The following is a 25,971-nucleotide window of genomic DNA, read 5'->3' as shown; positions in this document are numbered from 1 at the left end:
CATCGCGGAAAGGGGTTAAAAACCGTTTGTATAGCACCGATGCGTACCAGTGAAATAAGATGCATAAAAGATAAACATCACATGCAATCAAAATATGTAACATGATATGTCCATCATCATCTTGTGCTTTTGATCTCCATCATCGAAGCAACGTCATGATCTCCATCATCACCGGCTTGATATCTTGATCGCCATCGTAGTGTCGTGGTCGTCTCGCCAACCATTGCTTCTACGACTATCGCTACCGCTTAGTGATAAAGTAAAGCAATTACATAGCGCTTGTATTTCATACAATAAAGCGACAACCATATGGCTCCTGCCAGTTGCCGATAACTTTTACAAAACATGATCATCTCATAAAACAATCTTTATATCACATCATGTCTTGACCATATGACATCACAACATGCCCTGCAAAAACAAGTTAGACGTCCTCTACTTTGTTTCTTGCAAGTTTTACGTGGCTGCTACGGGCTGCTAGCATGAACTGTACATACCTACGGCACAAAAACTACAACGACGATTTATCAAGTTTGCTATTTTAACCTTCACAAGGATCGGCCGTAGTCAAATTCGATTCAACTAAAGTTGGAGAAACAGACACCCACCAGCCACCTTTATGCAAAACTAGTTGCATGTCTGTCGGTGGAACTAGCCTCATGAACGCGGTCATGTAAGGTTGGTCCGGGCCGCTTCATCCAACAATACAGCCGAATCAAGATAAGGCATTGGTGGTAAGCAGTATGACGATCAGCGCCCACAACTCTTTGTGTTCTACTCGTGCATATCATCTACGCATAGACCTGGCTCAGATGCCACTGTTGGGAAATGTAGCATGCAATTTCAAAAAAATTCCTACGCCCACGCTATATCTATCTAGGAGATGCATAGCAACGAGAGGGGAGAGTGTGTCCACGTACCCTCATAGACCAAAAGAGGAAGTGTTAACTTAACGCGGTTGATGTAGTGGAACGTCTTCTCGAATCAACCGATCAAGTACCGAACGTACGGCACCTCCGAGTTCTGCACACGTTCAGCTTGATGACGTCCCTCGAACTCTTGATCCAGTAGAGGCACGAAGGAGTCGATGAGTTCTGTCAGCACGATGGCGTGATGACGGTGTTGGTGAAGTGATCTGCGTAGGGGTTTGCCTAAGCACTACGACAATATGATCGGAGGAGTAAACGATGGAGGGGGCCACCGCACACGGCTAATACAATTGATGTGCCTTTGGGGTGCCCCCTGCCCCCGTATATAAAGGAGGAAGGGGAGGCCGGACGGCCCTAGGGGCACGCCAAGTGGGGGGAGTCCCATTCAGCTCCCCCTTCCTTCCAATGGAGAGGGGAAAAGGGGAAAGAGGTGGAGAGGGAGAAAGAAAGGGGGGGCGTGCCCCTCCCCCTTGTCCAATTCGGACTCCATTGGGGGGCGCCACCTCCCATGGCCTGCCTCCTCCTCTCCACTATGGCCCATGAGGCCCATTAACTTTCCCGGGGGGTTCCGGTAACCTCCTGGTACTCCGAAAAATCCCCGAACCTCTTCGAAACCATTCCGGTGTCCGTACACAACCTTCCAATATATCAGTATTGACCTCTCGACCATTTCGAGACTCCTCATCATGTCTGTGATCTCATCCGGGACCCCGAACAACCTTCGGTCACCAAAACACATAACTCATATAATACATATCGTCATCGAACGTTAAGCGTGCGGACCCTAGGGGTTCGAGAACTATGTAGACATGACCGAGACATCTCTCCGGTCAATAACCAAAAGCGGAACCTGGATGTTCATATCGGTTCCCACATATTTTACGAAGATCTTTATCGGTCGAACCGCAATGTCAACATACGTTATTCCCTTTGTCATCGGTATGTTACTTGCCCGAGATTCGATCGTCGGTATCTTCATACCTAGTTCAATCTCATTACCGGCAAGTCTCTTTACTCGTTCCGTAGTGCATCATCCCGTAACTAACTCATTAGTCACATTGCTTGCAAGGCTTCATATGATGTGCATTACCGAGAGGGCCCAGAGATACCTCTCCAATACTCGGAGTGACAAATCCTAATCTCGATCTATGCCATCCCAACAAACACCTTCAGAGATACCTGTAGAGCATCTTTATAGTCACCCAGTTACGTTGTGACGTTTGATAGCACATAAGGCATTCCTCCGGTGTCCGGGAGTTGCACAATCTCATAGCTGGAGGTATATATATATTTGACATGAAGAAAGCAGTGGCAATAAAACTAAACGATCATTATGCTAAGCTAACAGGTGGGTCTTGTCCATCACATCACTCCACTAATGGTGTGATACCGTTTATCAAATGACAACTCATGTCCATGGTTAGGAAACTTAACCATCTTTGATCAACGAGCTAGTCTAGTAGAGGCATACTAGGGACACGGTGTTTTGTCTATGTATCCACACATGTATCAAGTTTCCGGATAATACAATTCTAGCATGAATAATAAACATTTATCATGAATAAGGAAATATAAAATAACAATTTTATTATTGCCTCTAGGTCATATTTCCTTCAGAGAGTATGGTATAATACATAAAAAATCTAGATATATGTTGACAAATTTCTGTTCAATCTACTCATTAATGGTCGACCGATTAATCCAACTAATAGGCCGATTCACTGATTAATCGCTACTCCTAAACCAACCGAGCAGCTACTAGTTAACAATTTCTTGAACATTGATTTCGTGTAGCATTGTATCCATTGTCATAGGGCCACCATCAACCTAACACTGAATATATATACGTAAACCACACCAAATTTCATCCACCGCATAGCACTAGAATGACTGCTTGAGGCGAGGAGAAGCAACAAGAACAATGATGTAAAAAAACATGGCAGGTCGGGAATTGGGTTTTCACATAAGTGCTTGTAACACTTTATTTATTGGTATCTAAAAAAGTACATCGCAACAAATTGATTACGAGAAACATGAATAACAAAAAAACATGATAATTAAAAAGCTACATGAAGGTTCTTCGAAGTGGTCTTTACCGCTACATTTTGCATCTATCTTTAGCTCTTCGTAGAGTTACCATTTGAGGAAGTAAGTTAACACAAGAGATTTTGTCGTTAATCTACTAGGGGGGTGAAGGCGGTGAAGGCCTCGCATTTTTTTAAGGGAGTGAATGCCTCTCATTCAATTGAGGACAATGATGTTGGATTGGGTTTCCAATTTTGTCTTGATCAACGATTTTCAAGAAGCTCTCTCATTCAAGTGAGATGTTCAATTTTAAATTTGATTTCACGACTTTGACTAGTCAATGATTTCTCAAATTAATCGGCAACAACCAGCTTATAAAAATATATCAATCTCGCCCACGCTCTCGTCATCTGTCACAAAAAATATGAACATGCAATATTGTAGGACCAATATGAGATTGGATTGAGTTCCCAATTTTGGACTTGTCAACAATTTCTCGAGGAGCTCTCTCATTCTAGTGAGGTGTTCAATTTTGAATTTAGTTCATGATTTTAACTAGTCAATGTTTTCTCAAATCAATCCGCAACAACCAGCTTATAAAAATACATCAGTCTCGCACCCTCTCATCACCAGACAAAAAAATGTCAACATGTCACACTATAGAACCAATATAACACATATGTCACCACTGCAAGAAATTGGCGTGCATACGTGTGGGTTTATTTGCAGATAACACATAATTATACATTCATGATTGATCCAGGGATCTGGTTGTAATTTTTATTACTTTCAGTCTTCTTTGTACTGCCATGATTGATTATGAATAGATCGAAAAGTTCTCTGACAAAAAAAATTAACGTCTAAAAAGAGACCATCAAAATACCACATTACAAAAAAAAACCTCATCATCTCTCCCGCACGTCAAACCAACTTTTTTTAATGAAATCACAAAAACACCAACCATGCGGCGAAGTGTGTCCAATCCTTCTAGTGTTCATCTACGTCTTAACTTCTTCGAAGAGTTACAGTTTGAACAAGTAAATTACATTGAACTACCACTTTTGTAAAACAAAAAACTACTAAACACTACTACCTCCATCTCGGTGTATAAGTCATTCGTGTAGTTTTAGGTCGACAATTTAACTATCCAAATATTTATTATATGTAATGAAAAATATATATTTAGAAACTATATCCGTGTAGAAATCTAGTGATATATTTTTCATGACATATAACACATATTTAATTTCTCAAATCGATGACTTAGAACTACGTGAATGACTTATACACCGAGACGGAGGGAGTACTTTGATTTGCTTTTTGAGAAAAGTGCCAACTTTGTGGCAGAAGTAAATGTGGACTTAAAAAGACATTTCTATGCCTAATACGTCCTACTTGTACCTATACATTTTGAAATTGTCACACTTATTTCTTATCATTTAATGCATTATTTAATATATTATTGGACTAACCAAATAATTATCAGCCAAAAGGCAATTTCATGTTTGTGTTTGTGGATATAGGAACCTTACTGAACTCTGACAAATCCGAGAAAATTCAAGCGTCAATATTTCAACGAAAGAGGACACCTGCCAAAAGATGGGCTCAGGAGCTACAGGACCACACGCCTTAGGCCTAGGGCATGTGGGCCCATAGGTGCCCCCTAGACTTACCGTGCCATTTTCCGTCACAGCTACTCCCTCCGTTCCAAATTACTTGTCTTCGATTTGTCTAGATACGGATGTATCTAGCACTAAAATGAGTCTAGATACGGATGTATCTAGACAAATCTAAGACAAGTAATTCAGAACGGAGGGAGTACATACTTTGTTATCCGAGCCAAAATTCATCTACAATCATGTGTTGGTAGTCTGACGGAGGGGAAATTCACTGCCACCTTCACCAATGATTCGTCCTCCATTGTTTCTCGATGTGGTGTGAGTAGTCCACCTTCCAGAATATGGGTTTGTAGAAGTAGCTATGTAGCAACATCTCTCTACTGGTATGTGATAAATAATTACTTTATGATCAAATCATGATGTTCGATTGGATAATTTATAGATGTGTATTAATCTCACGTTCATATTTCCTTTCATTAGTCAATCTAGATGAAAGAACAATAGAGTTATGTTAGTGGTGTCCATTAGGTGGAGTGGAGTGAATCCCTATTTGTAAAGTACACTCAATGTCAAAGAGAGAAAATGCTTAGATGGATCTTCCTCTCTAAGAATAAATGATTGCTTGACTTGTTATATTGTATCACGAGCGATGAGAGGAAGGGAGAGTTCTTTTGGGCGGTTTAAAAAAATAAGCTGCCTCTTCCCAACTTAGAAAATAAGCCGTCTCCTAAATGTTTTGGGACTTCTAAATTAGTTTTCTCATAACTAGTTTAGAAGCTCCAATGAATAAGAGAGGCGACTTATGGGGAAAACTGGGGAGAAGGCGGCTTATTTTTGAAGCTGCCAAAAGAAGTGACCCGAATTACTTTCAAACGCATGGCATCTTGCTTATGCAATGCTCTATTTCAGTATTTAATATTTGAAGTGAGTTCACAAGTGTTTCGAGTACATTGGGTGGAGTGTTAGCTATTAGATATGGTATGTGTTGGCCTCTGGTAGAATTATGGATGTACAGTGGATACATAACATGATCCAAATCTATGATGATATTTGTCATGAATGTTTGGTTGATCATTACACATACATATGCTTATACATGTGTCGTCGCTATTATGAGAGACACTATCAGTGAACATATGAACCCCGTTCCAACTCTCTACATAAAAAAACTCCCCAAAAAGTAATATACATGCATTTTTGTTTTCAATATTTAGAATTCCAAAAATACAAAGCATTTTGAACTACATTATGTTTAAAAAACTTGTTGCAACTATCGGGGCCAGTAAGATTGACAACCTCACTACAATGATTCGGGGCACAAACAATTTCGTAATATGTATTGCATGTTACTTGATAGAGTCTATGGGTGTTGCCTTTAGGGAATCATACCTTGGTTTCTCGGTTGAAGGAAAAGGTTACCACTTGCTGCAAACCTCTACTTTTATTGTCCCAACAATTACTGCCTAGCACTATCACGAGAGTAGCAAGCACCAAGCCCTTTTCTGCTATTGTCGAGGAGGTAACATTAAGTCTTCTAGGTTCTGCATTACAATTTTATCTTTCTTATTATGTAGTTTGTTAGTTGCATTTTATTCACCTTAGTTAATTTATTAAAAAACTAAAAACAACAACACAATATTCCAATTGGTAGTTACTTTCTTTTATCTAGTTACTAATAGTTATATATGAAAAATGTCATAAAACGATATGACAAGGTAGTCGGCCGTGCGTCCATGCATCAATATTGTGCAAGATAGTCCAAGCCACAACGAACCCGAAACATTTTCCTCATCTCCTTCCACGAGAGAGTCAAGCTAGGGTTTTTCTGCTCTCATCGGCCCCGTCGCCAATCTTCCCCATCTCCTGTGGCCTTAGGGTCATGGAGGCGTGGTGGATCCTGTCCCTGCCGGTGGGAGGGCTCATGCTCGGTTTTTAGGTATTTTTTTAGATTGTTTAGTGTTTGTGTCCTGCTCGAGAAGACGAGACGACGACAGCTCCCTGAAGATGGAATAAGATTCTCCTGCCTAGCCCCAGCTCCGGCGGTGTGTCTAGCGTCGTTGGAGGGTGTGTGGAGGTGTGCCTCTGGCAGATCTCGTGGGATTCAGTTGCCATCAGCCTTTGGTGGATCTGCTTGAATCCGGTCTTTGTTTGTCTATGTTCATGCGTCTATAAGTTGGATCCTTTCAATTTACACTTTCCTTCATCGGCGACCGACTGTTCTGGTGTGTTGGTCCTTAGGGCCCTTAGCACGACGCCTTATAGACTGCCTACTACAACAAGGTTTGCACGGCTTCAGTGAGGGAGGGGCGATGACGGCGGCGCCTTCGGCTCGCTCCAGTACTTGTAGTTGTCGCTAGGTGATCTACTGACATAGATGTTATTTGTATTGCTTTTTGTGTTCTTTGCATTGCCATGATGTTTGATGAATAGATCGGAAGTTATTCTCGAAAAAAAATCATGGAATATCTCACCCTACATCTTCATGGCAGCAAGATTCCACACCCCTGCTCTCGCTAACGTGCGTCACTCAACAAAATTCCGATTAATCCATCTTAGTACCTCCAAAGTTTTCAGTGATGCTCTACACATATCGATGACTAAAGTCAGAAAACAGTATGCTTTGGCCATGCAACTGCTGCAAAACAGTAAACGGAAGAGATGAAAATCCTGAAATATTGTCCATCCTTTCTGTTTTTTTTAACATAGTACAGACGCAAGCGCTCATATACACACGCATACACTCACCGCTATGATTGTCCATCCTTTCTGGGTTGTGGCACAGGAACCGCCATCGGTGTATGTGTATCTGTATCCATATCTTATACAGTACTCCACAGAACTTGGTCATATAGCGCAGCAAAAGAAAAACATATGGTGAAACTCTCTCAGGCTACTAGAAACTTCCTGAAAAACAGCCGGCAAACTGCATTTGGAAGAGCACTTTGGCTGTGGTCTAGAATTTACGGAGATATGTTTCTTATACATGCCACAATTCAATACTTTCGAAATGTCATTATGAAAACACAATAAAACTGTGGGGTTAATTAATTATGGTACTCTAAAACTAGGCTGTTCGTGCGATCAGCGATTTTGGTGAACACTGCCAGCGATGCTCCTCCAATGAAAATACATGTGCACGCATCTTGAACTGGGTCCAACTCTCACGGTAGGATTATCATATGCATCTCCACCTCAAAGAAGTCGTCCCTGTGGCGCTGTCATATGTGCATCGCTCCACTACTTGATTTTCTAGCTTTAAGATGATGCAGTGTCAAATTCCCAGTCCTCATGTTGAGTCTTTATTTGGAGCTGGACCCGTTGGTGGGCGAGCCAAATCTAAGTTTTGCATCTCACTTGCGAGCATTGCCCTTCTTTCTTTCAAGAAGTTGAGCCGGTTTGTCAGCTTAGCTAATGCAGTTGGTGGTCCACCCCCAGGTTCCTGAAAGAAATAACATGCATATATAGTTGCATAAATTCAGTAAAATGAAAAAGAGAGGCAGTAGTAGCACCCACAAACTTATATCAAACAGGGACAGCATATAATATGTCCCAAAGGCATACAGATTACCTCTGTTCTATTACTTGAAAAGGCATTCAGTCCTTGAAGCCTGTGTAGGCTATTTGAGTTTTGCCTCAACAATCTTTGAGCACCTGGGCAAAACAAATCATTTTGAACTACTAAGATTGTTGCTATTAACTTTTGCTTCCTTGGGCACAGTTACTCTAATGATATCAAGTATAATTACTGATAGTACCAACTGGACCTGTATTGTATTGATAGTTAGTACTCAGTTGCAGCTTCTGGTGAGCTGGCTTACCTGTTGAAGAAGACGAATTCTGTGCGGCTTGCCTTCTCAATTGTTCAACAATATCCGCCTGAAATGAATCAATTCTTTTATTGAATAATGGAACTAAAATGGAAGAACTTAAAAGCACAACCAGGTTGTGTTTCCATCCAGTCATCCTTAACTTCAATGAGCCTGGGCCCTTTGCCACTTAATGTACTATTTGTAAAGTATTGAAATATGCAAGATAACAAGGGCATTCTTTTGGCATAATTGTTACTGACATTTTTGGTTCTTATTGTATATCAGGAAAACTCTTAACTCACATGACTAGCTTGCTTATACAGTTTGAACAGCATATACTATGTTTATCATTCCAGTATAGTATCAGGAATAACATTAGATCATTCAGCGCAAGGTAACAGCAGAGTAGCAGTCCCGGTCCCAGACAGGACATTTCTAGCAAAGCGGAAGGAAAAGCCTCAGATTTCTCTACTCGTATGGTCTTACCATGCCTGCATTGGGTAACATTCGAGATAAAGGATTGGTCCCAATAGCTGATGATGCTTCGGTTGATGAGCTGATTTCATTTTGTTTCTCTCTGGAGAAAAGTAGCCACTTCAGTACAAGTCTATTTCAAGTATATTCCTTTCCATGATTAAGAACTCTAAATAGACAGAACAAAATACTAAGAAAGGATCTAGCAAGCCTTACTACTCCAACTAAAAAAACAAAGCCTTACTCGGCAAGCTTGTCTTGGAGCCGTTTGTTGCATGATTCACATAGTGGGATGGAGCTCAGCTGGGCCTGGCTGCTGAGTTGTCCGCGTAGATCACAAGCCTTTTGCTTCAAATTCACAACATCAGCTTCAGCAGCAGCAACTTCCTGAAGATTAGCCTTAGTCTGTTTTTAACAGAAGAAAATTTTCAAAACAGTGAAAAGAATTTAAATTTAACGAAATATAAACACCGAGTACCTTGCTGTCTATTGACGACGGGAGGGACACCTGCCCTCTTCGCATATTCATCAGCCCAGACTCCAATGAGGCCCTCAAACTTCTCTCCTTATGCAGCTGATCTCGCAAAGTTTCCACCTGTTGAATGCACAAGCTATTCATGTTGAATAGAAAATGCAAAACTTACTCTAAAAACGTACCAAAACAACTCCATGAGCTCAAGAGTACCATATAGTTGTGAGTTATAATTTGCTGTATCAAACAATCGCCTACCTTGAGGGCTCATAGATTGGTGGTCACCATTAACTGAAAGTCCCAGTAAGGTACCCATTGTATAATAAGTTGTATCATCCAATTTGTGATGAATAAATGAGAACGACAGTGGCATTTAAAGGTTTTAGTAGAATTATCCAGTTTGGGTCGCCATGGCTAGTGGAGTTCAGGTCATAATATATCATTGTTACAAGAAAGATAATTGCTTAGCATTACTTGACATTATTTAAATGGAGAAAAAAAAAAGCAAAAAACATGTGTATTGTCACATTGCCCCATCGTGGCTAATGGTTCAAATTGTAGCCTAAATCAAGTATGAAAATTACATGGCCACATGGGGCTGTCCGGGTAAGTGCTCTTAGCTTGTAGAGAGTTACTAAAACATCTTAAGATAGAACCAGTCAACATAATCCACAAAACAAAATGCAGCAGAAACTCGTATGTTTCGACAAAATCTCAAGGAGTTTTTTCTGATACCTAATAAAGTTTGACTGCCAAATAGAGCCAGAACTGGTAGCTTGGTTGCCTTTGCTATGATATAGGACAGTGTCTTAAAGCTAGAGAACATTTCTGAGATAGAGAAGTATGATTAGCAAGGCACGCAAATCCTGTTTTCTGTAACAGCTAATGAAGCATTTAAAAAGGGGAAAAGGTGAAGGAACATGAGTTTGTAGTGCTGCATGTCAGATGCTTCAGCAGCAAGAATTAATGGCCCATCTGAAGAAATGACACAATCAAACCCTGAGTAAAGTGCAAAAAACCAATTTGTTGACTCCAAAATGTGAGTACCATCCCCAAACTTAATGTGGCTTTCGTGATGTGGTCACGTTTCTTGGCTTAAGATGTTTGGGTAGTACTTGCGCTTATAACTGCTAGCGTAATATTCCTGTTGCACATAGTTTCTGATGCTTTTCCACATCTATTGCAAGTTTCCTTTCGTTGATGGTATCATAATAATCCCTTAATGAGACAAGCGACCTAGGGGTTCTCTTTCTGGAAAGAAAATAAAAACCTTGAGTTTGAGCTCTTACTTCTTTTTCAAGTGCTAAACGGCGTTCATGTAATGTTCCTTTCCGCTTTTCTAGACTTGTCTGGAGGTTTTTATTTTCTTTGACCTGAAAAATACAAACATCATTTCAGATGAAAGAATTCGATGTTACATAACTTTGTGTGGTCCTAGGGGAAAAGGATGCACCTCCTTTGAAACTTTAGATTGGAGATCGGCCTTGTTGTTCTCAAGCTTCTCAATAAGAGCCCTAATACAGAAGCTCAATTAGAATATCAATAACTCAAAAATATCAACAGTGTAAATTATAAATATTATGGGAAAATAATACTCAAGAAAGTATATGCATGCACGGGTGAGTGCATATATTCCAGAAAGTACTTGTTCATCTCGGAAGAATCTAAAAAGGAATCATAGCAACATGTATAACTTGTGCGCCTACAAAAATGTGTGTTATGCAAAGAAGATGAAAGATGTAATTTTTCTTTTGGACTTTTGCGGCTACAACCTTTTGTTTTTGTTGTACTGTGCACGTTGATCATATTTTTGCACAATATTTACAGGTTTACATCTCGTAACATGTTAGCCCATCTACAATTTGGGGATCTTTTCTAGTGTGCAAGTATGCAATTCAAAACCATGTGCAAACCTCAATCTCTATGGCAATTTTTAGAAGGTACAACTATTGCAGATGTAAATGATAAATGCTCCACCTATTATGGAATGACGTTCCAGGACTGACCATGGAAAATGTGCAAATACCCTTTGCAGTTTACAAATCGTCATATTTGTGCATTAGCTTTTCAAGTGCACATATTACAGCATGTGTATATGCCTTTTGCAGTTCACAAATGCTCATATTTGCTTTCAAGTTCTCGCATTACAGCACGTTTGTTCTTCCTTGACTGTTTCACACATTTTTTTAAAGCAGGTACATGTTTTCAAAAAGAGTTGCTCAAAATCTGCACTTGACATGCTATATTTTGTTTACTTGATGACATGCACTAGTGCATTTTGAAAAGAAATGTGGAAAATCCAAGGAAATGTGCATTATATCAACATGTGATATAATGTGTGCATTTTAAATATTCATGCACAAATATAACCATTTAAGAGATACGTAAAGATACAAGACCTGGAGGATGAATATAACAATTATGAGCCTCTTTGATTTGAAGGGAAACAAAGAATTAGAACTCTTATGGATTTCGTCATTGTAGCATCGTTTATTCGTAGGAATGAGGCAAAGGAAATCATAGGGAAATTTATTTTTGACGCCAGTCCAACGGAAAAACATAGGAAATTTAGCATCCAGTATGACCTCATGTTTTATTCCTACACGTAGGATCAAGGTAAAGCACAGTGATGGGATCAATCACGTTAGCGTTGGAACATCATTAGTAGGACTCCTGTATTTTTACGATTCAAACAAGTCATGTAAAACTTTCCCAGTGTTTTACAATCCTCTGTTCTACACATGCATTCCTATTGCGTTCCTGTATTTTTTTTCCTATTCCCTTGTTATAATCCTATGAATAAAGAGTCCCATATGTATAATATATGGTCGTGTTTTGCATGAACATTTGAAAACATTTTTTACAGCTGCATTTTGGAATTATTTTATGTCTCCAATAAATGCACATTCAAATCAGCATTACAGGAGCATATAGCCGTCTACTTACTCATCATCACTGCAGCCCTCAACGTCCAGGTCCTTTCTTGCCTGTAAATACATTACTCGTCAAACTTTATGATTATCGTGGTGGCATTGAAATGCAGAACTATGCAGATAACAACTGAACTTACTGAAGTACGGCCCCATAATGTCTTTTTGCCCCTATTAGCTGAGCTGCTTGACTTCGTAAATTTTGCTTTCGAAGATGATGAATGGGATTTTGCTATATGATCTGTGGATCCTTTGTCCTCCCTTGACAAACCACGTTCTGTTTTTCCCACTTTCATCTGAGGTTGAACAACCTATCATTGTCAGTACATGCAGTGCCAGAGATATTGTTTTAAATAAATTGAGCAAGATGAATTGTAAGGGAGACAAAGAAGTTTACAAGTGCATTAAGTCAGAGCATAAGGCCATAGTTTTGGCCAATCTGTGTGTTTGAAGCACATGAGTTAGTTATTTGAGGCTTCATGCAAGGGGGCTCTAAAGTGTAAGTCTTTTTTTTTTCCTTGAACACACCCAAATGCGTGTCATTTTGTATTAGAAATAGTCTTCTTCAATATCATATCTCAGACCATTAAGCTACTGAGAGTGTGCCAAGGTTCTTTCATACAAGAATGAAATACAAGCTTCAAGAATATATTTGAAATATATAGCAATAAGCAGTCCCTGTTTTCTTCGAGAAAACGCAAAAGCCTTGCATTTTAATGCATTGATAGAAAGAAGAGTTTTTACAAGCCCTCAGAAGGGCACTTTAAGTTCTAAGCTTTAAGCTATGTAAGAAATTGACACTAAGTTTTAAGCTATGTTGGAAACGCTGAATCAACTGTTGACTTCTTATCAGCATGCACGTGATGAAACCGTGGGCAAGTCAAATATGAAAGCATAATCTATTCATCTTTATGACTACTTGGTTCGACCAGCAAAATATTAGCCTTTAAACGGAATACTCATTTACCAGATTTAGAAAGAAACTTCAGTGACAAGTTGCACATTGAGAAGACACTATCGGATGAGCGAACATGTTCAATGTATGATTTCACCATAAAATTTGACTGGCAAAAGTGAAATTAATTTTGATAAGGAGATCAACTATCATATTTTCAGGGGAAGATCATCCATAGTCTCTTTCATTGAATATAAGCTGACTTATCTTCTCTCTCTCTCTCTCTTTTGCAAGGAAACATGGTTTTTGCAGGAAATTCTGACACCAGCACTTGGAATGCCCCATCTATAATGTTTGAAATTTGTACTATTGCTGTCAGTTAGCATACCTTGTCACGTTTGGCATTGATTCTACTATTGCCATCACATTCACTGCCGCCAGAAGAGTGTTCGGTATTATCATCCAAGTCTTCTTCAATGTCATCTTCACCAGAATCATAAGAACCATCCTCATCATGGTTGTCATTATCCGTGGAATATTCCTTGTCAACATCACCGTCGTCAGACTCAGTATAAGCGTCCGAAGAACCTTCTTCTATGTCCTATATAGGTTACTGTTTAATTAGTATTCATGACGTCACTTCAAGGAGAACCTAATATAAAAAGAAAAGAAATAAATAAGAACATGACAAGGGAAGAAAGAGCATACATCAAATATCTGATCATATTCCTCAAGCATGATGATAACAATAGCTTGAGCATGGTTGGCTGCAGCGGCAGCTTGAAGCAGCTGGAATGAACCATCCCCAGCCATACTGAAGTCTTTATCAATTTCACATTCACCAAGAAGAAGAGGACGAAGAAGGAGTGGTGCCATACAAGCCGCCAAAGCGGAACTAGACATCCTGTTCACAGCTTTGTGTGATCCAACGATCATCATCATCTTAAGGATCCTAAAAGAAAACCGATGAGTCTGGTATTCATTGGTGGAATTTGATGTTGTTATTGCTGTGCAGGCTAAATTTAACTCATCATCAAACCATTAGATAATGTAAACGGATGAGGACATATTCTTACAGAATGACAATCCAAGACATAACACTTTTGGTGATAAAATTTGAAACAAAAGCATCCTAGGTAAATACCTCTGCAATAATTGCCGATTTGGTTCCGGGAAAACTTCATATATAACTTTATTTAAAGCATCAAGTCTTTTTGTCTTGTCAGTTCCTGCACCACCACTTGTCTTTATCAGTTTATGGTTCCAAACAAATAAAAATGTTCCGAGGGCATACTGGTGCTGATTTTTTGGTACATACTTCATGAAAAATAGTTATTGGGATTATACATCAGTTTTTTTAGGCTCAGGAATGCATTATTGTTCTTCAATTATAAATAAAGTTCTGAGCCAGTCTTACGGTAAGCTGTAACCAGCGCGGTGCAACATGCTGCAGGAACTGGCGAAGCTGGCATCTCTCGAAGAATAGTCTGTAGTTTGGAGCAAAACAAATGTTACAGAAAATATAGAAACATAGTATATTCCTTGTGAATCAGAGTTAGCGTTGCCAAATAAACACCTTAATACAGTCACCAATAACATGCCCATCCTCATCTGGGGAGAACTCTTTCTTTCCTACAAAAATCAGTTAAAGTGAACTAGCAGACATAAAATTCTCAGAGGTTATGCAAAATAGTTGTATCTTCAAAAGAAAATCTTTGTGAAAGTGCAGGGCAAAGAAAAAAAAGGTCTTCTAAAGATTCAATTAAACAATGGTAAAACTCCTGACGCACTAAATTGCCAAACATCTTAAATAAAGGGCAACCTGGTGCATGTAGCTCCCGCTTGCGCAGGGTCCAGGGAAGGGTTCGACCACTTTGGGTCTATAGTACGCAGCCTTTCCCTACATTTCTGTAAGAGGCTGTTTCCAGGACTTGAACCCATGACCTCATGGTCACAAGGCAGCAGCTTTACCACTGCGCCAAGGCTCCCCTTCAAAAGGGGCAGCCCCAGTGCATGTAGCTCCCGCTTGCGCAGGGTCTGGGGAAGGGTCCGACCACTTTGGGTCTATTGTACGCAGCCTTTCCCTACATTTCTGCAAGAGGCTGTTTCCAGGACTTGAACCCGTGACCTCATGGTCACAAGGCAGCAGCTTTACCACTGCGCCAAACATCTTAAATAAGAACAAAAAAGTTAGAACAGAGGAAATCACCCTTTTCATAATCACGAAATCTGCGTTTGACTTCTTCAACATCAGCAGATTGACGGAGGATTCCTTCTCCCTTGCAACCTACAAACACAGTGTTTTTTTGCTCGTTACTGAACGGCAAGATTTTTAAATGTCATGTTTCCGCATGATTGCTTTCAATGCACACCAGGTAAATATGAGCATAAAATTAAACCTAAGGAAGGGTCGGTCTGGATAGTGTACTGATATTACAGGGAAAAACACTTACCATAATCTTCAATGAACCTCAAGGCCTTCTCCAGGAAAGCTGGACTACCATCAGCCTCTACAAGTGCAAACTGTGCAGGTCTCCCAATAACAGATGATTTATCCTCCGCTGCAAACGAAACAACATAATTTGCTTATTCAGTGCAACATAAGCACACACAGATGTGGGAAAGAATAATAAATTAGACATTATACATTTGATTCAACAAAAAAATGGCAATAAATACTATGGCATCTGACACTGGCATACAAAATAAACCTACTCAGATCCGCATAATGCAGTTTTTTCTGTAACAGCAGAATCCAGCTGAATTAAATATTAATGAATAATAGAAGGAATAAGGATCTTCATGTAAGTAGTGATTGCCCATGCCCTGATCAAGTGCATGGAGGAACGAAGCAAGAAAATAAATCCCTACGGGTCCATCATCTCTACGCTGTGTCTACTACATTGGGCTGCAGTGTTAGTGTAGGACTAGAGACATGACATCCAAACTGGAATTTATCCTACAAACTTCATTTTTTGAGTGCCCCGGAATTTCTCAACCATTAGCACGTTTAGGAAGTGATTAAGATTTTTTTTTTCAAGTAGTGAACGATGAAGTTGAACACCAAACTGGAAGTCTGGAACATACTTTGCCAGATATATGAAATGAAACAAAAACAGGTGTGATCAAACAATAAGAATGAAGCCTGAAAAAATTGACATGAAGAAATTTCATAAATACAGCCCACAATGTGACTTGTCTATTTTTATATAAATACCATTAGCCCAAAATAAAACAAAAGCTTAGATGTTAGCCCAGCTTGTGCAGGTTTGGTGAAAGTTAACATAGCTTACACTGTTCAGTTGAAGCTTCAGAAGATTCTGTTCCATCAGCGTTAAATATTGAATTTTGCCCCACTGTACTCGCTACACTTGGTGCCTGCGCTAAAGCACTCTCTAATGCATTTCTCCACTCGTTGAGTTCTTCTGTAGTTTCTGCCTGCTTGGAGACAAATCACACCATTAAATTCCTAAACAGTGCCACACAGGTATGATAGTAGTATTGAATATTAATCGAACAATTGCCCCTCCCAAACACAACCAGGGTTGCCACGTTCCACTGCTCCAGTTCCACAGCCACCCCTGTTGCCCCGCTATTTACTGATCCTCAAGAACCATACTAAGAAATGCCAATCGTCCCAATGGGAACACAAAGATCAGTACGACAGGAATTATGAAAGATATGAAACCAACCTTCAGAGTAAAAGTACGCCCTTCGCGGCCATCAGGAAATAACACTGTTAAAAGTTTCCTGTCTTCTTTGACTACAACACTGAAACATTTATCAAAATTATATGTTTATTGGATAGCATTAACGGAAATCCCCCTTTCAGCAAAATTTCAATTATGCATACCTTCCGGAGTTATTCAAGTCGATTCCACCAAGTGTAACAACTGGTTCATTTCCTCTGGGAGGTGCATTCTGAAAATAAAGCAGAACATAGGAGCAATTGGCATGTTTAGAGGCCTAATACTAATATTTATAGTTGCCCATAAATGTCATGAAGAATCCTAAAAGAACTATGTATGCTTCAGCAGTAGTACTTGTTCTGTAATCATGTTCACCCCCTAAAAAATGGTGGCACTAACAGTCAACAATATCCTTGCCTTTACTATTTGCTTTCTGTCACTTCCGGTATCCAATTAATAGTATGAAAAGAGAATTTATATCCCGCTTCACATTCGGGTTCACTCCTTAAACTGTGCAAGTATCACTATTTGTATTAGGATTATGACCTAGACCAAAGTAGCAGTGGTAGAGCTTCAGAGAAAAAGTTGGGCGGGCTGGTCAGAAGGAGAAACTAAAATTTTCAAATTCCACAATATATATACTACTCCTTCCGATCCATATTATTCACTCCATCCCAAAATGTAAGACCATTTTTGACACTACGACAAGTAATATGACCGGAGGGAGTATTTGTTTCGGTAGGCATTAGTCAGTGCGTAGCACTTTTGTTCATCAACAGGATGAAAGACTATTCGTAGTGCTACAGGCAGCCTATAGGAAAATTGGCATTGAATGATAAATGAGATTTTTTGGGAATATAAAAAATACATTGTGCGGCTCAGCAGCCAGCAAAGCTCGTTTCAGACCTACATTGCCGTGCTGCTGGACGGCTCTGGGGGCAAGGGGCAGTGCTGGCTGCATGTGCGACTCGCTGCCGTACCATGCTTGTCAGTTGCCAGTAGGAGGGAGCCTGCAGGCTTGGATAAACTGCATTTAGTAGACTGGGCTGGGTTCCGAAGCACAGTTAAAATAAAATGAGCACAATTCCTGGGTGGGCCATGGCCCAGTTTTGCCCTAAGGAAGCTCCGCCCCTGCAAAGTAGGCACTAATTTGTTGGGATATCTGAGCAATAAGATGCCATTAGCTGATATAACTTGCCTTTCACCTTTCATGTATTTTACATGGTGTCGGCTAGCATACTATCATGTGTACTTTAGTTATGTCCTTACTCAACCTTAACAAGCAGATCAGATAACAAGGTATACAGAATGATATCTAGACATCTGATTCTTTCCTCGAAGCATTTTGCTAAAGACTTCAGGTTATATATAAAGTTTTCGTCAGCTGCACTCATGTACTCCATTAAAATGAATTTGCAGCAAAATTACTACATTATAGTTTATAGTACTAATACAACATCAGCACAGAAAAAGACTCGCGCGAACTTGCATGTGCTATTAATCAATATGTAGTACCACACCCATCAGTTCTACAACAAGAAATGGCAGATTGGTAGCTTCCCTAGGGCCGCACACATTTTCAAGTGGTATCGATTAACCGATGGTACAAACCGGAAGTTGCATATAACTGGTGTTGTAAACAACGAGATGTATACTCGATGCTCTATTTTCAATCACTGTTGGAAATTTGGGACCATGATCTTGGAGGTACACTGTGGAACAAGGCTGGCAACTCCAGGGGGGCAATAGCGTAGCGGACAGCTAGGAGAAGCGAGTGAGAGAATAGAGAAATAGATGTGAGACTATTTCATTGCTTAATTAACGTAACACCACTGGGTCCTCTACATATAAATATAACACAATTCCACTGTAAAGAACAAACCATATCGTATTTCCAATTGGCTATGGCTCAGATTAAAAGAACCCATTTACGTATAGGTACTATAGGGATCTTGTCCTTAATTGGTTGCACTGGCTGGAGCTAGCGCCAGTTGCTGGCCTTCTTGGGCCATGCGGCACACATAGGGAATTCCCCACATAGCAATCATGGTAATAGAAATTTCATGGAAAATAAATAAGGTTCAAGCATTTGCTACAAGAATTAGATAACCCAATTGAGCAGTCAACTAGCAGATTTACAATCTAATGCCGTGCAGACCTTTAGTCTGCTTTGTTACAATAAAGTTTGTGTTAAGCTTGGAGAACAAAGCAAGTTAATCATAGGATCTTTATGAGTGAATAGCTGATGCAAAGAAACACAGCAAAGTACTGCAATGTATCTTACAGGGTCACTTCTGAAGAACACTAATGATGCCCTTGTAAGAACAAACCAGCGCTTTTTCCATGTTGTCCAACCAATCCCTGTTATGTATCACAAATAATCAAATATGAACAATAGCGTGGCTACAAATATTTAGAATTCAAATTAAAGCAAAGGTGATCAAATGTAAGAAAATGACAGTTTGGGTAGCAACAAAATTCCACATGCAAAATATGGAGTTATAAGTAGAAACATTCTGATCCACTTAATTAAACCGCAACAGAATTTCCTTGACAATTTCAGTAAAAATCATCAACCATGTCTGTTGGCTTGACTTCGTTCTTCATTGGGCTTAAAGGTATCATGATTGTGAAGCAATTAGATTAGCCTACAGACCAGGCATTTTACAGAAGTACACGTTACTCTATGCCCAAACTTTTAAGCATATGACTTTATGGGGAAGCAAGCACTATAATGCCCCCATGCCATCAGAGAAATAAACAGATAGTATGTTGTTAGATTTTTAGTATTCAGTACAAGAGCGACTAGGTTGAACCATAGCGAGTTCTAAGTTAATGTGAATGATTATACTTTGCAATATATAGTCCAGCAAACTGGCTAATATTCTACCTGCTAGAATATGATACAGTAATACAAGCAACGTCTAATGGACATCATGTTTATAAAAGCTCCATGACAGATGATATGATTAACATTGTCATAATTGTGTGACTTCAGGCAACATGTTTTGCTGTTCTTCTGTGGTTCAATCATACCCCCTCCGTCCCAAAATAAGTGTCTCAACTTTAATACAATTTTGTACTAAAGTTAGTATAAAGTTGAGACACTTATTTTGGGACGGAGGCAGTATTAATTTAGTATCCCATTGGAAGGACAAAAAATTCCTATTAATAGATATATGAACTGGAGGGCTTCTGACCGTAGTCCTTACCACAAACATCTTGTTTAGATGTAACGTCTAGCAGGTAAAAGAGAGGGAGAAATATATATCTAGCCATGCTAAACCACAATTTAGCCATCCGAACATACCTTTAGATGAAAGCAGTAGATGTCCACTCTTGAGAACCTGCAAACAGATATACAAAATTGACACCATCATTCGGAGTTAATAGCATGATTTTGAAATAGCAGTTTAAAGACTCCCATTCTGATCATAAACAGACTTATAGTAAATCTGAAGTTGCAGCTATGGGTAGCAGTTACATGGCTTATGTAAACATATATAGAGAGACATTCTACCAAAGCTTAAGGTCATTTGGAGAACAGTGTGACATAAACTTTGAGTGCAAGTTGATCCGACAAACCTGGCAGTTAGGACATGAAGTTTGTGGACTATCACCGGTTTCACCAGTCTGGGAGTTCGGGTCTCCCTCTCCACATCGGCATATCTTGAACTGACCTGCATTCTCCGAAGGCTGCGAAGATGATACCTATCAAAAGGATGAAACGAAGTGGAGTAAGTACTTAGCATAAAGCAACAAACAAGTGATAACAAGGCAGGCAGAACTTGAGATTAACTAAAACGAGCAAACTACATGCGCAGATTTATGTGCACATAGTATCAACTGAATCAACAATAGAGGATCTTAACAACAGAACATTTGTCTTTTGTTATTGTGCTATGGAAGCACTATATATTCATATCGATGGTTACCATTCCTTGACAAAATTTAGAAATCTCCCTTGGTCTCTTTCTTATCTTTATCGCCTACTGTTGTACTAAAATACCACTTCACCTTAAGTCATAAGTACTAACTTTCATGCACCAACCAGCAGAATCAAAAGTCCAAACTGATGGAGAAGGTCGGGTGATCCACATATACTTCAACACCCCCTCACACATGTGGTTTGAGAAGGCCTAAACGTGGACAAAAGGAGGGCAGGGCAAGCAAAAAAAATTATTCAAAAGCCGAGACTTGAACCCAAGACCTCTTGTGCCTAATACCATATTAAGTTTCATGCACAAACTTTCCCGCAAAAAAAAAAGTTTCATGCACAAACTAATAGAACCAAAAGCCCGAACTGATGGAGAAGTTTGGCCAATCCCCATATACTTGAACAAATATGCAGGCCAGCCAGGCACCATATGTCCATATTGTCCAAGTGACATAAAGGTAAATATTTTATTTTAGAAAATAACAACACATATTTTTCTTTGAGGTAGTCAAAAGGTAGTCCCTGCATAAATTTCATTAAAAACACAAGATATGGTTTAACTTGATTTCTGGAATCCAGGCAACCCATTTTGTCTATAAATGATAATATTTTATGCTTATCAGCTGCCTAGTGACTCTTAACAACAAAAGTACAGTGAGATAAATCATAGAATCTACGCATTAGAAACACATCTATAAAGAACTACAAAAACTAAAATAAAGAATAATTGTTCTATTGCCAGTAAAGGAGAAGCAAAGAAGCGGCACGGTGGAGCCACATCAACTCCTCAAAAGTCTACAATACCAGCACACAGACGTTTGAAAATTTTAGTAAGTCTGCTTGTACAGCCCCACTCTGTAAATATTTCTTGTTTTAATAGATTTTTACTGTTAGAGCCCCCCTATATATTGTCAGCCTGCTTACTTTATTCACAACCCAAATGTCATGAATCATAATTTCATTTCATTTGGCATGTCTTTCACTGGAATGCATATTGAAGATCTTTTTTTTGTTAGTCAAGTACACCACTTGATAAACATAGCAGGCGCTCACTCACCGATCAACCAAAGTGAGCTCTTTGTCTCACATTTTATTGCAAAACATTAATTATATTGGTCTAGTATCTTCTGAAAGAAAATTAAAATCAACTGAAAAAGTGACTAAACAGTGGGGTCCAATGAATACTTTGCTGAAATGCTAGAACGGATAAGGAACATGGAGAATATATCAAAAATAATAATGCTATACTTGAATCATATGACAATCTTACTGGCTGGTAAGGAATCCTGAACTCTGAAGCTGACATTGTCTTCTCAAAATAGCTGACTTATGAACAACTCAGGATGATCTGTCCCACCAACGAGTTGATGTTTCTTAAGCGGCTGATGCAATGTACAGTGTTACTCGTAATAAATCCATGAGACTTGTTAATGACAATTACAAAATAAATAGCATGATATAGCACCATAATTTGGAAGGAATCACTAATTTGTCGAGTTTTTGGATAAAGACGTCTCTCTATCAGAGCTACAGTTAAATGTTTTCTGATTGTATTCATCCTATATACCTTTTTTTTAAGATAAACTCATCCTATATACCTAAATAGTTCATTTCCACTACCTCTAATATCTTAACATGCACACATGCCAGCTCATCAAAGGCCCACCACAACATGTATGGGGAAAAAATTCCATTATTGGTTGATCCCATGCACACATGTCACCTCACCACACATGTCACCTCATCAAAGGTCCACTCAACATGCATGAGAAAAAAAATCATTGTATTATGCTATCAATATATGTTTTGACTATACAGTAATCAAATAGAATATATAAGATGTGTTTTAGTTTTAGTTCATATGTTCTTAATTCAGCTACTCATGTTTCATAAAATTAAATCACTCAAAATATGTTGGAATCGATTCCCGCAGTCGGGCTCCACGACGGCATGACGGGCAGATGCGGCGCCCGGGCATCCCTACCTCCCCGCGGCGGGTGGCGCACCTGGGGTGCTAGAGACGGCGGCGGCGTGGTCCGGTGCGACCCAGGCTGCTGGTGGCCGCCTTTGCCGTGGCCGCGGCGGATGGTGGTGGCCCAGCGGCAGTGGGTGGTGGTGGTGCCGGCCGAGGTTGGGGATGGTGGCCGCGACGGCTCGGCCAAATCTGACCTCGCGGTGCCGCGGGCAGCTGCCTTGACCGGGGCCCTCTCGGCTGGTCGGGGTGGCGGCGTAGTGGCGGTGGTTCGACCCCCTCCTCCTGATTCATGGGGCGTTCGGCTCTGCGGTTGGCAGCGCATCCGACGGGTGGAGTACGACGGCTCAGTGCTTCTCGCCTTTGGCTGGCCTCGGTGATAGGGGCACTCTGGGGGATTGGCAGGGGTGCCTCCGGGTCTTGCTGTTGCCAGAGGTGGCGACGGTGACCTGGACCCAGTTCGAGAAATGGCGTGGCGGCTGCGGCGTGGCCGACAGCCGCCGGTGGCCTCCCCCGCACTGCTCCGGCCGGCGGGGTTCCGAACTTACCAAAAGGGCATGCTTTTCTGGCCTCAACGTCGGTGATCCATGTTGATGGGAGTGGGGTGGTCTTCGCTGTCGGGACGTCAGCTTTGGTGGTGGGAGCGCGGGGAGCTCATGCTCAGGTGCTACCTGATTGCCATGACCGTGTGGGCGGCGTGGCGACCGGGGGGTGACGATCGGTGGCGGTGGTGTGGCATTCATACTGCCAAGGGCAATAAGTGTGGGCCGGGGTGAAAATATGTTCTGTCTTCTGGCACGCCGGAGGCAGCGATGTTTGTTCCCTTCTTGAAGGCATCACCGCAGTACTCATTGCCCGTCATGTTGCTCTAAGGAAAACCCTGATCCTCGGTTTGGACGGTGGGGCACTCTAGTGTCGTATCCTTCCTTAAGGCACCGCTTTGGAGCTCACAGGTCGTCGTATGCAGCTTCGTCTCTTCGCAATGGCGTGTTCACGGTTAAGGACCTCGGTAGCTCTTGTAGTGGTATGGGTGGTGTTGCTGCGCTCAGCGCCGATGTATCCGCCTTGGGTGTGTGCATGTGTTGGGGTGGCGTGAGTTTGTATCGAGCTGTTGATGGTTGATGCTTAATATATAAAGCAGGGCAAAAGCCTTTTTCGATAATACTAGTTCAATCTATGTACAAGTCATAAAGTCATAATAATCGTGAGCTAAGCCAAGAGAAAATGTGATAGATATTCCGAAATACGGTGTGTGCCCAGGACCCTGAAGGCAGTGGTTGGCAAGGATATGGATGTACCAGTAGAAACTGAAGCCCGGAAACTTTTAATTTCTCTTCAAGAGTTGGAGTTGGTTTCCACATCCACCATAAGTATCAGCTTGAGATATGTAAGCCATTGGCTGGACCTGGGGAGTTATACAGCAGAGGCAAAATCACGAGACATAAGTAAGATTTGATATAGCATGGAGACAATCATACAATGTATAGAAGTTTGATGCTGGTAAGTAAGATGAATACAGTACTAGTATTACTGTCGGCAGGTACCCTGCAAGCAGATGCAAGATTATTCAGACAAAGATGCACATGCACCGATGGCAGGAGCTACTGTACATGCCAATGAGTTATGGCCGAAAGCAGAATGCATGCGGGAAAAAGGCATGCAAGGCCAGGCCAATTGACAGGACTGAAACCTGAAACCAAACTTCCTCCATGCACCGGGACCAGAGAAACGAAGGCGCATTGTCGAAACAAAACAAAACAAAAGAGGAGGCAGAATCAAATGCGCGGATTCAGATAGACCAGAGACCAATTCGGATGAACAAATCGATTTGAGCATTTGCATTTTTCACAAGTCAGACATCTGAAATCGCAGGAGGGAGGGAGACAATCGTCCCAGCACGGCGCAGCCGCGAAAGCAAGCGGGGAGGAAGGGATCTAGAGGGGCGCGGAGCGGGCAAGGGGACGCGAACCGGGGCAATGCGGCTCCTCTGTCTAGCTAGAAAAATGGGGGCAACGCAACAGGGGAAAAAACCGAGCGTTCGCCCAGACAGAAAAATGCACCGGTGAAGGAGGAGCATCGACGGAGGCGGCAAGGCAATGCGGGGCTCACCTGCGGCCGCAACGCGATCGGGAAGTCAATCTCACAGCGGCGGGCACGCCATCGATCCCACCTCCTCCTCCTCCTCCCCCCTTATCTCTCTCCCCCTTCTCCCTCTCTCTCCCGTTCTATTTTTCTCCCGTCTCTTCCCTCTCGCCCGCACTTTCTCCGGGGACTTGTTTTGGAACGGGGGCGCCCAACGAAATAGACGTGTCACTGCAGGGTGGGGCCTTATCCCGCCGGGCCCACACGCCAGGGCATCGCCCCGGTCCCATTCCTTTCCGCCGTTCCTTTCCCCGAGCGAGACGGGGGCTCGCGGACGGGGTCAAGCGATCCGGGCCGTCCGCCCGGCGCCCGGGGATACGTGGCGGAGGATGACGGTACACCGAGGGGGAGAGGATGCTTCTGCTCTGCGCGGTGAGGGCGGGCGGGCGGGCGGAGTGGTGGGAAGCATGTCGTTAACGGGAGGACAGGCTCTGCCGCGGGGCCCACCGGCAGCAGTATCTAGTAGTAGGAGTAGTAGGCCCTTGTGCTTGGAAATTTTGTTTTCTTCTTCCTTTTGTCCTTGGGCATGGAGCCCACCCGACCCGGATGCCACGCCCTTTCCGCCCGTGCTCACGTGTCCTCTGCACTTGTCATCGATCACCAATGATCAATCTACTAGGATTCTCGAGTGATTTCATTTCAGAGCGAAAGAGCATCACGATCAGTTGGGGAACGAATGAGCTACCCCAGCCAACCAGACACAGTTGTATGCTATTATTACTACCCCATCAACGTGAGATTGTTAAGAATTAACAGCGTCTGATGGCCTTGGGATATTAGTGCCGATACATAGTAGTAGTACATGGCAACGATACTCTACAGGATCCAATGCAATGGCAGAGATACTGATCGTGGAGTCCTAGATAAGCCAACTCCTACTATCTCCATAGGAGCCATGTGCGAAAGAACCCGGACCCCCTTCACGGTCGCACAGTACTCCAAGACCCTTTTGATCTCACCAAAAAGAAAGTACTCACAAGGCCCACGTACAGACAGTCACCCGTGAGGAAACAGGCAATGCAAGATATCTGCCCGTACATGCGTGACAAACAGCATGGGCGGGGACGAAGATTTGCGC

General features: G+C 41.4%; 1 protein-coding gene across 3 annotated transcripts; it reads right to left on the bottom strand.

Annotated features, from left to right (window-relative positions):
- Positions 1 to 7,478: 7,478 nt before the first annotated feature.
- LOC119290947 (rho GTPase-activating protein REN1-like) lies at positions 7,479 to 24,956 on the bottom strand. 3 transcript variants are annotated; one of them, XM_037569628.1, is made up of 26 exons: positions 24,861 to 24,956; positions 24,050 to 24,156; positions 22,050 to 22,161; positions 20,428 to 20,553; positions 20,153 to 20,189; positions 19,127 to 19,203; positions 17,007 to 17,074; positions 16,846 to 16,924; positions 16,447 to 16,591; positions 15,607 to 15,714; positions 15,363 to 15,440; positions 14,730 to 14,785; positions 14,571 to 14,640; positions 14,298 to 14,382; positions 13,862 to 14,105; positions 13,542 to 13,754; positions 12,399 to 12,554; positions 12,275 to 12,315; positions 10,782 to 10,842; positions 10,618 to 10,701; positions 9,335 to 9,451; positions 9,101 to 9,261; positions 8,869 to 8,959; positions 8,392 to 8,449; positions 8,142 to 8,224; positions 7,479 to 8,012 (listed from the first exon to the last, which is right to left on the bottom strand). In XM_037569628.1, exons 3-26 carry the CDS (start codon positions 22,083 to 22,085, stop codon positions 7,860 to 7,862), a joined length of 2,427 nt encoding a protein of 808 aa, XP_037425525.1. In that variant the 5' UTR covers positions 22,086 to 22,161; positions 24,050 to 24,156; positions 24,861 to 24,956; the 3' UTR covers positions 7,479 to 7,859. The 3 variants fall into 3 exon arrangements, with proteins under 3 accessions (XP_037425525.1, XP_037425527.1, XP_037425526.1); XM_037569630.1 differs by having other exon boundaries at positions 9,101 to 9,243; XM_037569629.1 differs by lacking the exons at positions 24,050 to 24,156; positions 24,861 to 24,956 and adding an exon at positions 22,400 to 23,544.
- Positions 24,957 to 25,971: the final 1,015 nt, after the last annotated feature.

This window comes from Triticum dicoccoides, chromosome 4B, assembly GCF_002162155.2.
Source record: "Triticum dicoccoides isolate Atlit2015 ecotype Zavitan chromosome 4B, WEW_v2.0, whole genome shotgun sequence".
Lineage (NCBI taxonomy): Eukaryota > Viridiplantae > Streptophyta > Magnoliopsida > Poales > Poaceae > Triticum > Triticum dicoccoides.
Note: the sequence above shows the minus strand (reverse complement) of the source record. Positions and strands in the feature narration are given on the sequence as shown.

Bases quoted from the DNA above. Each gene is read 5' to 3' on its own strand.
- LOC119290947 (XM_037569628.1), bottom strand. From the start codon at position 22,085: ATGTCAGCTTCAGAGTTCAGGATTCCTTACCAGCCA. The intron at 20,554-22,049 runs GTAAGATTGTCA...TCCTTTTGATAG, and splicing joins TCAGGATTCCTTACCAGCCA to GTATCATCTTCGCAGCCTTC. The intron at 12,316-12,398 runs GTAAGTTCAGTT...ATGTATTTACAG, and splicing joins CATTATGGGGCCGTACTTCA to GCAAGAAAGGACCTGGACGT.